At 67.9% G+C, this 12,891-nt stretch overlaps 1 protein-coding gene across 3 annotated transcripts; it reads right to left on the bottom strand.

Annotated features, from left to right (window-relative positions):
• Nucleotides 1–450: 450 nt before the first annotated feature.
• Nucleotides 451–9,421, bottom strand: TFAP4 (transcription factor AP-4). Of its 3 annotated transcripts, none has more exons than XM_075767636.1 (7): nt 9,194–9,421; nt 5,034–5,199; nt 4,409–4,510; nt 3,699–3,869; nt 3,246–3,383; nt 1,982–2,140; nt 451–1,850 (listed from the first exon to the last, which is right to left on the bottom strand). In XM_075767636.1, exons 1-7 carry the CDS (start codon nt 9,280–9,282, stop codon nt 1,656–1,658), a joined length of 1,020 nt encoding a protein of 339 aa, XP_075623751.1. In that variant the 5' UTR covers nt 9,283–9,421; the 3' UTR covers nt 451–1,655. The 3 variants fall into 3 exon arrangements, with proteins under 3 accessions (XP_075623751.1, XP_075623752.1, XP_075623753.1); XM_075767637.1 differs by having other exon boundaries at nt 4,412–4,510; nt 9,194–9,409; XM_075767638.1 differs by having other exon boundaries at nt 1,507–1,850; nt 3,300–3,383; nt 9,194–9,413.
• Nucleotides 9,422–12,891: the final 3,470 nt, after the last annotated feature.

Genomic DNA, 12,891 nt, shown 5'->3' with positions numbered 1-12,891 from the left:
AAAGCCATGGAGAGAGATGGGTGTTCCCCCCCGCAAGCCACGGGGACACCCCCCTTCCTGTGGCACCACAGGTGCCATCCCCAGGGCAGAGAGGACACCAAGCCTGAACCCGGCCCCCCCCGAGCCGAGTGGTCTCACTAAAACCAGCCCCAGAGCCACCCCCCCATCTCAGCGAGCTGAGCCCCGACACACTCGTGGCACGTGTGAGCAGCTCTGGCAGGGCTGAGCTTTTAAATATAGCCCGGCCGCTCAGCAGGAAACCTCGCCAGGGCCGGCATCTTTCTGCCTTTGCCTCCTGCCCGCTCCCTGCCTGCGATTCCCAAAGCAGGCAGCGCTCCCCTGCCCTCCCCACAAACCCCAGGTCCCCCCCGAGAGGGACCAGTGTCCCACAGGGGCCGGATCCGTCCCCGGCTTCGTCCCCCCCCACAAACGTTAACACCGGGACCGAGCTTCTAAAAAACCAAGTACAAACTTTATTTTGTTTCTTTACAAAGGCACGAGCCTCTTTTTTTTTTTTCCACTTTCTTAACAAAATAGAATAGCTTCTCAATCAACACAAAGACCTGAAAATCGTAAAAAAAATACAAAAAAAAAAAAAAAAAAAGGGAAAGGAACCGAGAAACAGCTGCGGCTGGGGGGGAACCTACCAAATACCACCGAGGCTCTACACACGACTGGCCTAAAACCCTACAGCCGGGCGGGGGGGGGCAGCGGGGGCGAGCGGGGGGGACATACACAAAGTGGGGACATCCCCCCCCACCCACCCGCCACGACAGCCCCAAGCGACACAATCACGAAACAGAAAAGCTCTTCGGAGCTGACGGACCCCGCGAACCGGATTAAGTGCTTAAAGGAGGGATGGGAGCGGGATGGGGGGGGACGGGGATGGGGACGGGGGTGGAAAATCAGCCCCCCAAAGCGCCGTCCCCGTGCCGAGGAGGTGGGAGTTGGAAATGCCGGGGGGTGGCGCGTGCCGGCCCTTCTGCCTGTGCTCCGATGGCAAAATCTGGGGTTTTTTTTACTCTCCAAAAGGGTTTTCCCTGCCCCACGCGGCATGCGGGAGCCGTGGTGGGGCTGGTCGTACCCCGAAGCCGAGGGGTGTCCGTCCCGCGTTTGCTGCCGTGTCACTTGGCATCTCCCCCCTGCTTAAAACCGAACATTTAACTAAAAAAAAAAAAAACAACAACAAAAAAACCAAACCAAACAAACCAACAACCAACCACTAAAGAGGAGGAAAAAACAAATTAAGATCCCAACCAAAGGCCCCATCCCAAAGGAACGCCATCGGGAACACCGGAGCCGCTGCCGGCTTGGCAGGATTCCCCGTAGGTCAGGGGGATGGGGGGGGCAATAAAATGGGGGGGGGGGTGTGTGTGATAAAACGGGGTGGGGGGCTGCAACCCCGTTCCCCATGTCCCCCTGCCGCTGTCCCGCTGCGCCCCGAGCCCCCCACGTCCCGCTACGGCCGTCCCCGAGCCGCCCCCCCGGGAGCTGAAGGGTGACCTTTGCCTGCTTCTAGCGCTCTGCTTTACAGTATTGGAAAAAGGTCATAAAAGAGACCCAAATCGCGTTGTATTTTTTAAAAATTTCAGCATCTTCTCTGCCGTTTCCCCCCACCGCCCCGGCTCCCCTCCCCAGCTGCTGGCCGGGGGGTGTCAGGGCAGTTCCCCGTCCCCCGAGGGCTCTTCTTTGCTCTGGTCCATGGAGTCACTGTCGTTGCCCTCGGTGTCGGAGGCGGTGTCGGAGGCGGAGGGCTCGGGGCAGGCGCGCGCCGGCGTCACGATGACGGCGCGTCTCTGCTCCTCTTCCTGCAGCTGCTTCTCCTGCGTCCCCTCGATGTGCTGGATCGCCTGCCGAGGGCAACCGCCGGCCGTCAGGACGTCGTGTCCCCCCTCCGATGTATCCGGGGGAGTTAGGGACCCCCCCCCAAACCCCTCCTCCCGCCCCGCTGCTGCTGTCCTCCTCGGTCTCCCCCCCTTACCTGAACAATGGTGTCCAGGTTTTGCCGGGACGTGGAGACTGTGTTGATGACCGAGGACGGGCCCATGGTGACCACGGTGACGTGATGGGAGGGAGGCGGCGCTGGAACGATCACGGTGGGGTGGTGGGTGGGCGCTGGGGGAGCATGTGATGGCAGGAGCTGGGGAGAGAAGCAAAAACCCACCCCGGTCAGCAGGGACCTGGGCACGGCGGCGATGGGGAGAGCATCACGCTTGTTTGCGGAGCCCCAACTCCTCCGAGAGCCCATAAAAGCTGAAGCAGCAGCTCGGCTGCTCTAGTTCACGTGTCCCAGACGGATGCGAGCGGATGCCAGCCAAAAGCTGCCGGCACCTTAGCTTTGGCAGAGCGGAACGTGAAGGATTCCCTGTATCCCAAAGGGGGAAAAGATTTGGGCTTTTAAACTGGGAGAGGCAAGCGCCAGCCCTCCCATCACCCCAACGTGCGCAGCTGGGAACCCACCGCACCCCTCGGAGATCCCCGTTCAAACAGCGGATGGGAAGATCCGCCCTAGCAGGAGGCTAAGGAGAGTTCACCTAAAAATAGGCTGAACTTCCCCAGAAGGCGGCCGGCGGGGATCCTGCAGGGATGCGGCTCCGCAGAAGCCAAAGGAGGGAGGAAGCTGGTTTTCCTCCATCCCTTTGAAGCTCCCCCAGGCCGGCGTGCCCCCGGGCTGAGCTCGAGGACGGCGGCCGAGCAAGGACCGGGTGCCGGCACCACGCTCGCCTCCTCGCCGCACCAGGCTGGCGTAAGGCTCCCCCCACCGTTCACAAATCCAGGGGAAAAGGCTGAAGGCTCCCGTCCCCGCGGTCTGGCCACGGCTGCCCGCCGGCACCGCCTGCCAGCTCACCCGCTCCCCTTTTCCAGCCTGGCAGGTGGCAGGGAGTCCCCAAAACTCAGCAGGAGTCACTCAGCGAGAGGGGAACCCCCAGAGACGGGGTTGGCCTCCACGCTGCGGCATGGTCCGAGCGACAATATCCCCCCGAAACACGGGGTGCCCGTGAGTGCGTCCCCCCCCCGAGCGCTGGGATGGCCGCGTGCCGACCCCTTCCCGATTCCCCGAGGGGAGAGCTTTGCTGGGACACCGCCGCCCATCCCAGCCAGCCCTAAGGGACCGGCGGTGCCAAGTCCCCTGCATTTCACCACCTGCAGGCCCGGCTGCACCGATCGGGGGGCGGGAGGCACCCGGGGTGTCCCCACGGGTGGGCTACGGCCAGGGTGGGCTGGGGCAGCATCCGCGCACTCACCTGGGTTCGGATCTGCTGCTCGCGCTCTAGCTTCTCCTGGTGCAGCAACCTCACCTGTTCCTGCTGCTGCTGGAGCTGCACTTGCTGAGCGATCACCTTCAGCTTCTCGGGGTACATGTGGGCCTCCAGGGAGCGAACCTGCCGGCCGAGAGAGCCCCAACGTCAGCGGGGAGCCCACCCTGCTCCCGGCACGGCACCCCCAGATCCCCGCTGGGACAGGGACCCCGTGGGGTGGACGCAGCAGAGCTGGGGAGCCCAAAGCCAAGCGTGGAGCGGAGGTGGCCAGAGCAGATGACCCGTTACACCATGGCAGCGCCGGTGTCCTTGGGGGTGGGGGGGCTCCGGCACAGCTGTGGCACAGCCCGCTAGAGGGCGAGCCCGCCCCGCGCACAGCCGGCACGGTGCCGCGCAGGCGGCAGCGCCGCAGCCGGATCCGGCCCCGCGTGGCCTCACCTGCTCCTCCAGCATCATGCGAACCGAGCGCTCCTTGTCCAGCTGCTGCCGGAGCTCGATCATCTCCCGCCGCAGATCCTCGGCCTTCTCGTCCTCCCAGATGTCCGGCGAACCAATGCCCTCGTCTTTGTCCTCCGCCCGTCGCCGTTTCGGGGAGGAACCGCTGAACTCCTGCCGCGGGGACGTGGTGTCAGGGGATGGGGACCAGCCCTGATGCTCTCCCTCCCATCCGGACCATGTCTGGGTGATGCCACCCCCCAAGACAGCTCCCTGCAGGGAAGGGGCTCCCTGGGGGACACGGGCAGCACACGGGGTCCATGTCTCCATCTATACGGCGGTGAAGCCTGGGGACGGGTGGGCTCCCACACCCTGTGTGCGCCCACCCTCCTGGTCCTTGCACAAACCCGCTTCTCTCACCATGACACCCAGGGAGGTTCAACCGGGCCACCCCAGGGCCGGAGTTGCCACCAGGATGTACCCCGATATCCCAAATGGAAAATGGGACCCCAGCCCTTCCGCCCCTGCCAGGAAAGGGATGAGGGGGCGAACAGGGCTCCCCTGCCCTGCCAGGAAAGTGTGAAACATCTCCATTCCCCGGCTTATTAGGGCAGAGGGTCTCGCCCTGACCCCAAGGAACAGCAACGACGTCCCCTCCCCGGCCAGCCGGGCTTGTCCCCTCCCGTCCCGTCCTTGGGGTGCGCAGGCAGCACTACCTGGATGAACCGCTTGAGCTGGGTGTTCTGCTGCAGTAGTCGAGTCTTCTCCTGCTCCAGGGAGAAGATGTACTCGGCCGTCTGCTGGAGGATGGCCGCCTGCGGGAGAGCCAGGGGCGGGGGGGGGCACGCTGAGGCAGGAGAGGCTCCGGCATCCCCCCCCTCCGCTGAGCCCCCCTCCTGCCAAACTCCGTCCCTGCCCGGGAGGCAGCAGCACCGCTCCTTGCCTGGCCCCAGCGTCTCCATCCAGGGTCTGCTTCCCCCTTGGGTCTCCCCTGGGATTTCCACCACGGTGAACCTCCAGTCCACCCGTCTCAGGGACCCGACCGGCTGCCGAGCGCCGCCTCCTTGCCCCACTCCCCTCCACAGCGGGGCCGCCTCATCACCCTGTCACAAGCCACCCTGCTCCCAGCCCGCTCTGGGACACCAGATTTGCCGTGCACACCCATTCCCACCATGGATCGGTCCCCAGGAGAGACCTCCATCGGTGAATTACCATATGCAAACATCCCCAGTTACTCTCACAGCCCTGTCCTGCCCGACAAGCGACGCCGAAAACCTCCAGGTACAGGACCAGCGTCTGCACCCCGCATCGCCGTGGCCCCGGTGATGTCCCGCTCACCTTGCTGAGCTTCTCCCCATCCGTGTGTGGGATGAGGGTTTTCAGAGACTGGAAGCCAGCATTGATGCTCTGCATCCGCCGTCTCTCGTTGCTGTTGGCGATTTCCCTGCGTATCCGCCGCTCCTGGTCCCGCTGCGTCTCCGGAGTCAATGGGATGTTAGCCAAGCTGCAAGAGAGGCACGGGGTTAGGGAGGAGGGGGCTGCACCCCTGCCACCGGCTCACCCCGCTGCGTCCCCCCTCGCTTTGCAATGATGATGCCGAACCACCAAAGGGACGGGAACCACGGTGGGGACGATGGCTGCGGCGCTGGTGAGCGCAAAAGCGGGTGGGTGGGTTTCTCCAGCCTCGTATCCAAAGCTCTGGGGGGGGTGCATCGACTGAACAGCAGCCCCACCACAGCCCCCCGGCTCCGCCGGGCTCGGACACGGGCTGCCCAACGCCAGTGCCAACAGCAAGCCTGGGCGAGGGGAGCCAAGGGGAGGGAGGGCACGGTGGGGACCCCCGGGCAGGCGAGGGAGGCTGCGGGCCGGGCGGCTGGGTCCCCGCGGGGCCGGCCGGCGTGTGTGGCCCCGGGAAGGCAGCTCCCTCCCTCCCGCCCTGCTGATGGCTTCCAGATGACAGCTCCCAGCAGAGAAGCCCCCGTCCCACCCCAAGCCGCAGCTCCCGCCTGCTTCCTGCCACCGCCTCCTCGCCCCCTGCGCCCTCACCCCACAGATGGGCCGGGAAATGCCTCCCCGAGCCGGCAATGCCGCTGGCAGCAAGCGGGGATGGTGATGGAGAGGGCTCCAGCCAGCCACCGCCAACACCCGTGGGTCCGGGGCACCAGGACCCAAGCAAACCCCACCGCCGTGGGGGTCCAGCTTCTTCACCCACATCCCGCTTCTTCCCCGAGGCAGCCCGAGGAGCAGGGGGACTGAATCCCGGCAAGTGTTTTGGACCGTGGGGACAGCGGATCGTGGGGACAGCGAGCCCGCCGGGCAGCAGCCAACACCGGCAATTAATAAGCCGAGCGCCAGGGCAATAGCTGGCCGTTACACCAATCCAACAGGACTGGCAGCCCCTGCCACGCTGCCGGCCATTTCGCCTCCCCTCTGCTCTCTCCAGGGTGCACGCAAGCACCCAGCACCCACCGGCTGCAAGTCAGGGCGCCGGGGATGCCGCAAGGAACCGAAGACTAAACACGAGGGCCGGGCTGCCAGCACGAGGCGAGATAAGACGGCTTCAGCCTCCCGCCCAGGTGCCCGGTGGCTCCAGGACGGGGAGACGGGACCGTCCCACCCAGCACCTCGCCGACGCCAGCCTGGAAAGCAAAGCCCAGCGTCCTGCCTTCCCTGCCATGCCGGAAAGGCCACGGAGGGACCACGGAGGTTTGGGAGCCCAGGGGTCTAAGCGGCAGAGCCAATCCTCCTCGCAGCACCACCGTGTGCCCCAGCAGCGCCTGGAGGCTCCCAGGCCACCCATCCAGACCAGGGAATGCACCGCGACTCCTCCGAGATACACGGGGATGGGGAAGGATCCCAGCACATCCTGGAGGGATGGGGAAGGATCGCAGTGTATCCCAAGGGAACGGGGAAGGATTGCAGCGCAGCCTGGGGGGGGACGGGGAAGACATTTGTCCCAGCTGCCAAGGCAGTGTCCCAGTGCAGGCTGGCACTGGGTGCCGAGCACCCGCTGCACTGGATCCCTCCCATGCAGCTCCCAATGGGTGTCCTGGGGGGTGCGGAGCTGGGATGGGTGCCCGGGGGTCTGCCCCACTCGGGGCCATCTGCCACGTGGAACAAGAGCTGCCTGCGGCGGGATGGCGGCACAGGGCTTCCATCCGGCAGTGGCCATCACCCACCTCCCTGCTCCCGCCGGTAACGAGCCCCAAACCCATCCCCAAAACACGCCAGACCCCGGCAGGTCTCGGGGACACCATCCCTTCGTACGGGCAGGGTGTCTCCCCCCGGCACAGCGATGCCTGGCGGGGCCGGGGAAGTGGCCAGAGTGCTGCTCCGGGATGTCAGACCGCCAGCCGTGGCTGCGCAAAGGGAATGGGCTGGAGAGGCCCAGGACCGGGCAGCGCGGAAGCGGTTTCTTAAATACCGGGGAAGGAGGAAGAGCCTGCTTCCTCGCCGGCAGACCTCCTGCGACCTGCCCCAGCTGCTCTTCCTGGGAAGAGACCTGAGAAGTGACAGCGAAATACGGAAAGGGGGAAAAAACCCATGGATTCAGAAGCCGGCCTGGCAGCCGGCACTGCCAGGGATGGGGCAGGACAGAGGCAGGGGGAGCAGGTGGCACCCACTGGAGCCCTGGCACAGGAGAGAAGCCCCTGGAATGCCCCTGGCCCCCAACCCGTGCCGTGGGCTTTGGGTCGGGCGAGCAGAATTCGGTCCATCGCACCCCAGCAGCGCGGCAGGGATGTCACACTCACCCAGACCTCGAGGGAAACAAACCCCCGGGGGTGGCGGAGCCGCTGCTGCCGCTGCCTGGCGAGCAGGCTGGGCGTTTGGTGGCCCCCATGCCAGACGCCTGCTCTGCCCACTCGTGTCCAGTGCTGCCCACAACTAGTGCTCTGGTTTGTGCTGGTGAGCAGGGAAGGCACGGCCGTGCAGGCAGGGTGTCCCCAAACTTGCAGGCAGGGTACCCCAAGCTTCTTGAGGTCACAGGCAGGGTGTCCCTGAGCTCGAAGGCAGGGTATCCCCAAGCTTGCAGGCAGGGCATCCCCAAATTCATTAAGCTTGCAGGCAGGGCGTCCCCGAGCTCGCAGGCAGGGTGTCCCCCAGCACCCCGGGCTCCTGGGCAGCGCACCCCTGAGCTCACAGGCAGGGCGTCCCCCAGCTCGGGGCGGTGGAAAGGCGGCGAGGTTCCCCCAGAGCTCTGCCCCACGCCTGGGGTGGGTGTGGGGCCGCGCAGCCCCCCAGCCCTGGGCAGGATGGCCGCATTTCCCTGCCCCAGGTGGTTGCCCTCCCACCCAGGGCCACAGGCCCACCCAGGGCCACAGCCACCCGCAGCCACCAAGGTGGGGGACCCCGGTGAAGCCACCCCACTGCACTGGGTCCCTGCCCCACGGCCAGACCCCCCGGGGGCCGCAGGTGTGGTGGGCACCCCCCAAGCATCACCGGGATGCAGCACCCCCCCCCGCAGGTGAGCCTGTGGGGCAGCGGGGACGTGGGGCAGGGCCACGGGGACCCGCGTGGGGCAGGGCTGTCCCCGGGGGGGCAGCGTGGGGGCTCAGGCAGGGCGGCCCCACAGCGGGGCTGGGCCTGGAGGGGCCGGGGCCGCCCCACACGTGTAGTGGGGCCTGGCTGCTGAGGGCTGCCCCACAGCGGGGCAAGGCCCCGAGGGGCCCGGGCTGCCCCACAGAGACCCCACGGGCCCGGGCTGCCCCACGGCGCCCCGAGGGGCCCGGGCCGCCCCCCACGCGCGAAAAGGCCCGGCCGCTCAGGCCCGCCCCACGGCAGGGCAGGGCCCGGAGTAACGGGGGGGGGGGGGCAGGATCCTGTGCCGCCCCACGGGTCCCGGAGCACCGAGGGCCGCCCCGCGTGGCCCCGAGGGGCCTGGGCCGCCCCCCACGCGTGGCGGGGGCCCGCCCGCCCGCCGCCTCCCCGCCAGGCCCCGCCGGCTCGGAGCAGCCCCGTGGCTCCAGCCCCATGCCCGGCCGGGGGATGGGGGTCCCCGCGATCCGCCGGAGCTCCCCCTCCGTGTCCCCGGGCTTTGTGCCGCCGCCTCCCCGCACTACATGTCCCGGCAGCCCCGGCCACGACCCGCCTCCTCCGGGAGGGCTGCAGAGTCACGGCCAGGCCCGGCAGTAAACACACACACCGCCTCCCTCCCCCCCCGCACACCCCGCCGGACCCCCCCCCCCCCTACTCCTTTAAACACCCCCCTCCTCCAAAAACCCACCCACACTCCCCACGGGGGAAGGAGGAGGAGGGGGGGGATGAGCGGGCGGGCGGCGCCTCCCCCCTCCCGGCCACGCGTGGCCGCCCGGCCCCATGTGCGCGGCCGGGACCACGTGCGGGCGGTGGGGCTGCGGCGGCCGCGCTGCGCTTCCCCCCCCCCCCACCGCCCCCAATTCACCCCCTAAAAAATCCCCCTAAAAATGCAAATTTTTTTTTTTTTATTTTTTCTTCCCCCAAAGCCGGGGATCCCCCCCCCGTCTCCCCCGCGCCCTCACCTGCAGAGCCCGCCGATGACCTCCTTCTCGGATTTCCTGAAGTGCTGCAGGGACGGCACCTTCTGGGCCGGCACCATGAAGTACTCCATGCCGGGGCGGCGTGGGGAGGAACGCCCGGGCCCGGCTCCGGCTCCGGCTCCGGCTCCGGCGGCCTCTGCCTGCGGCTCAAGGCGGGAAACAGCTGGTGCGAGCGCGGCGGCTCCCGCCCGCCCGCCCGCCCGCCGCCTCCCCCCGCCCGCCCCCGGCGGCGCCGCCTCCGCCAGCCACCGGCCCATGTAAACAAAGGACGGCGCGGGGAGGGGGGCCGGGGGGGCTGGCTGAGGGAGCGGGCCCCGGCACCACCCCCCACGCGGGGGTGCGGGGGGGGGGGGGTTCTCCTGTCCCGTCCTACCTCGTCCCATCCTGCCCCGTCCTGACCTGTCCTGTCCCCGTCCCGTCCTGATCCCATCCTGCCCCATCCCATCCCATCCCATCCTATCCTAACCTGTCTTGTCCCCGTGCTATCCCATCCTGACCTGTCCCCATCCTATCCCATCCTGTCCCGACCACATCCCATCCTGTCCCGACCACATCCCATCCAGCCCTGTCCCCATCCAACCCTACCCTACCCTACCCTATCCCATCCCATCCTATCCTATCCTGACCTGGCTTGTTCCAATCCCATCCTATCCCATCCAGCCCTGTCCCCATGCCATCTGATCCTATCCTATCCCATCCCATCCTATACTAACCTGTCTTGTCCCCGTCCTATCCCCATCACATCCCGTCCTCATCCCATCCTGCCCTAGCTCTATCCCATCCCATCTCATCCTGACCTGTCTTGTCCCCATCACATCTTACCCCATCCTATCCCATCCCATCCTATCCTGACCCGTCTTGTTCCAATCCCATACTGTCCTGTCCCCATTCCATCTCATTCCCATCCTGTTCCATCATGTCCAACCTCATCTGACCCTGTCCCATCCCATCCTGTCCTGTTCCCATCCTGCCTTACCACCATCCTGTCCCATCTCATCCTGCCCTATCCCATCCCATCCTATCCCACCATGTCCTATCCTATGCCATCCTATCCTGACCTCTCTCCATCCCATCCTATCCTGTCCCATCCCATCTTTTCCCCATGCCATCCCATTCCATCCTGTCCATCCTCATCTGATCCTGTCCCATCCCATCGTGTCCTATCCTCATCCTATCCTGCCCTGTATCCATCCTATTCCATCCCATCCTATCCCACCTTATCCTACCCTGTTCCCATCCCATCCCATCCCATCCCATCCCATCCCATCCCACTCTATCCCAGCCTGTCCTGCCCTGTTCCCAGCCTGGCCCATCCTGGCCTGTGCTATCCCTGTCCCATCCTGCTGTCCCCCACCTGGTCCCTCCCCAGCCCAGCCCTGTCCCCAGCAGGGCCCGGCAGCCCCCGCTCCCCCCCCCCAGCATCCCGGGGCGCTGCCCCCCCCCCCCCGCGGTTTGGGGGTGCTCGGGGGGGCAGGGCCGGGGGGCTGGGGGGGGCACAAGAGGCTTTGGGGGCTGGCGGGGGCCGTGGGGCTCACAGCAGCCTTGGGGCTGCCACAGGGCTCAGGGCTTTGGGGGTGACAGGAGTCGTGGGGCTGGCAGGGGGGCACAGGGGGGGCTGGGGGCTGGCAGGGGGGCACAGGGGGCTAGTTGGGGGGCTTTTGGGGGGGCTGATGGGGGGACTGGAGGCTGGCAGGGGCCACGGGGGCTGGCAGGGTGTCACAGGGGGGCACAGGGCTGGCGGGAGCCACACGGGACCTCGGGGACCCCTCAGGCACTGTGGGGGGGCCCAGCAATCCCCACCACCCCCTGCCCAAAGCCCCCCCAGTGCTGCCTGCCTGGGGCCAGGGCCAGCCAGGGCCACCGGAGCAGGGACGCTGCGAGCCACCGGGGGCCCCGGGGAGGTCCTGGAGATGGCCGGGGCCCCCCGGGTGGGCAGGATCCGGCCCTGCAGAGCAGGGTGGGCGCACCCCCCCCCCCCCGAGCCCCCCAGCCCAGCCCCGCTCGGGAGCTGGCAGGACAGGTTCTGCCTGGTCCCTGCCTGTCCCGGGCCCGCCGGGCCCCCTGCCCATCCCTCGGGGGGGGGGGAGGCCTCACCGCCCGGGACCGTGACTCCCCCCACGGCGTGGGGACACCCGTGTGTCCCCGCCGTGTCCCCCCCCAGGCTGCCTGGGGGCGGGTGCTGGTGGCCAGAGCTTCGGCGGGGGTCTGGCCAGGCCGTGGCATCGCCCCGCCGCTCGGTCCAGAGCCTGGGGGGGGTGTGAGGGGACCCCCAACCTCGGCCGTGGCCCCCCATCACCCCCCCCGCCACCCCCGGAGCTCCCCACACTGCTGCCGAGCAGTCGGAGGGGTCCCCAAAACCGTGCTGGCAGCTGTCCCTGCCTGCCTCCTGCCTGCAAGGGACAGGGGTGTCCCCGGGGTGGGGGGCCCGTGACCCCCAACCTGGGAGGACTTTGGGCCGGGGACACCCCGTCACCACCGCGTGTCCCCATCCCCACCGGGGCCACCACCGACGTGGGTGGCATTGCAGCCCCCCCCCCAGCTCACACTCCCCCAAAACGCACCTCAGCCTATTTCCATTTTTTTTTTGGGGGGGGGGGGGTGTCAGAGACATCGGGGTTCACCCCTCCTCCCACTTTGGGGAAAAAACCCATGAAAAAAGGGAACGAAGGATGGAAACGTGGTGGCAGCCGCTCTGCAGCCACCAGCCCGGGGGGGGGGTCACTGCCTGTGACACTGCAGCTCCCCCCCCCCCCCGCAACCCCCCCCCCCCATGGGTGGGGTGTGATTTCAGCCACCCGCGTGGGAGAGCGCTGCCCCCCACTTTGTGGTGGGGCTGTTGGGGACACAGCAGCTGCACCCCCCTCCACAGGAAAAAAAAAAAAAAACCCCAAACAAAACAAAACACGGGTGGGGTGTGGCTTCGGCCACCCGCGTGAGAGTGTTGCCCCTCCCCGTGTGTCCCCCCCATTTTGTGTCAGGAGCGTTCGGGGACACGGCAGCTCCGCTCCCACTCGAAATAACCCCACGGGTGGGCTGTGACTTCGGCCAACCGCGTAGGACAGTGCTGCTCCCCCACTCGTGTGTGTGTCCCCTTTTGTGGCGGGGTTGTTGAGGACACAGCCAGCTGCGCCCCACCCGCAAAATCCCCACGGGTGGGGCGTGCCCCCGGCCACCCGCGTGGGCCAGTGCCCCCCCCCCCCACCCGCGGGCCCCGGGGAGGGAGTTCCCCCCCCCCCCCCGGTGAGGGCTGCAGCATCCGGGCCGGCCCCGCCACATCCTGCCGCCGGAAGGAGCCGCGGCCCCGGCGCCCCGGGACAACCCCCCCGGGGGTGACGTCATGCGGAGGCCCCCGCCAGGCGTGACGCCAGCTGCGCTCTGTGACGTCACGCGGACAGCGCCGCTCCTGCGGGGAGGGGGATCCCCCCCCCCCTTCTCCACGGTGTGACACCCCCCCCCTCCCCCCCACGCCGTCCCCGGTGTGGGGTGGGGGGGGTGGGGGGAGGCCGCTCCGGTGGGCGCCGCCCCCCGCTTCCTGCGCCGCCGCCGGGGGTCCCCCCCCGCCCCGCCACGTCCCCGGGGGGGGGGGACACGGACACACCCGGGGCGGGGGGGGGGGGGGCTCCGCTCTGCCGCAGCGCCGGGGTGACCTTGCGCGGGAGGGGGGGGGGTGCTGGCGGTGC

The sequence above is a fragment of the Balearica regulorum genome, chromosome 15, assembly GCF_011004875.1.
Source record: "Balearica regulorum gibbericeps isolate bBalReg1 chromosome 15, bBalReg1.pri, whole genome shotgun sequence".
NCBI classification, from domain to species: domain Eukaryota; kingdom Metazoa; phylum Chordata; class Aves; order Gruiformes; family Gruidae; genus Balearica; species Balearica regulorum.
Note: the sequence above shows the minus strand (reverse complement) of the source record. Positions and strands in the feature narration are given on the sequence as shown.

What these genes read in the sequence shown, in the direction of transcription:
- TFAP4 (XM_075767636.1), bottom strand. Translation starts at nt 9,282, where the DNA reads ATGGAGTACTTCATGGTGCCGGCCCAGAAGGTGCCGTCCCTGCAGCAC. An exon ending in ATGGGGAGAAGCTCAGCAAG is followed by an intron (nt 4,511 to 5,033) that starts GTGAGCGGGACA and finishes GCTCTCCCGCAG; the next exon opens with GCGGCCATCCTCCAGCAGAC. An exon ending in ACCTGGACACCATTGTTCAG is followed by an intron (nt 1,851 to 1,981) that starts GTAAGGGGGGGA and finishes TGCCCTCGGCAG; the next exon opens with GCGATCCAGCACATCGAGGG.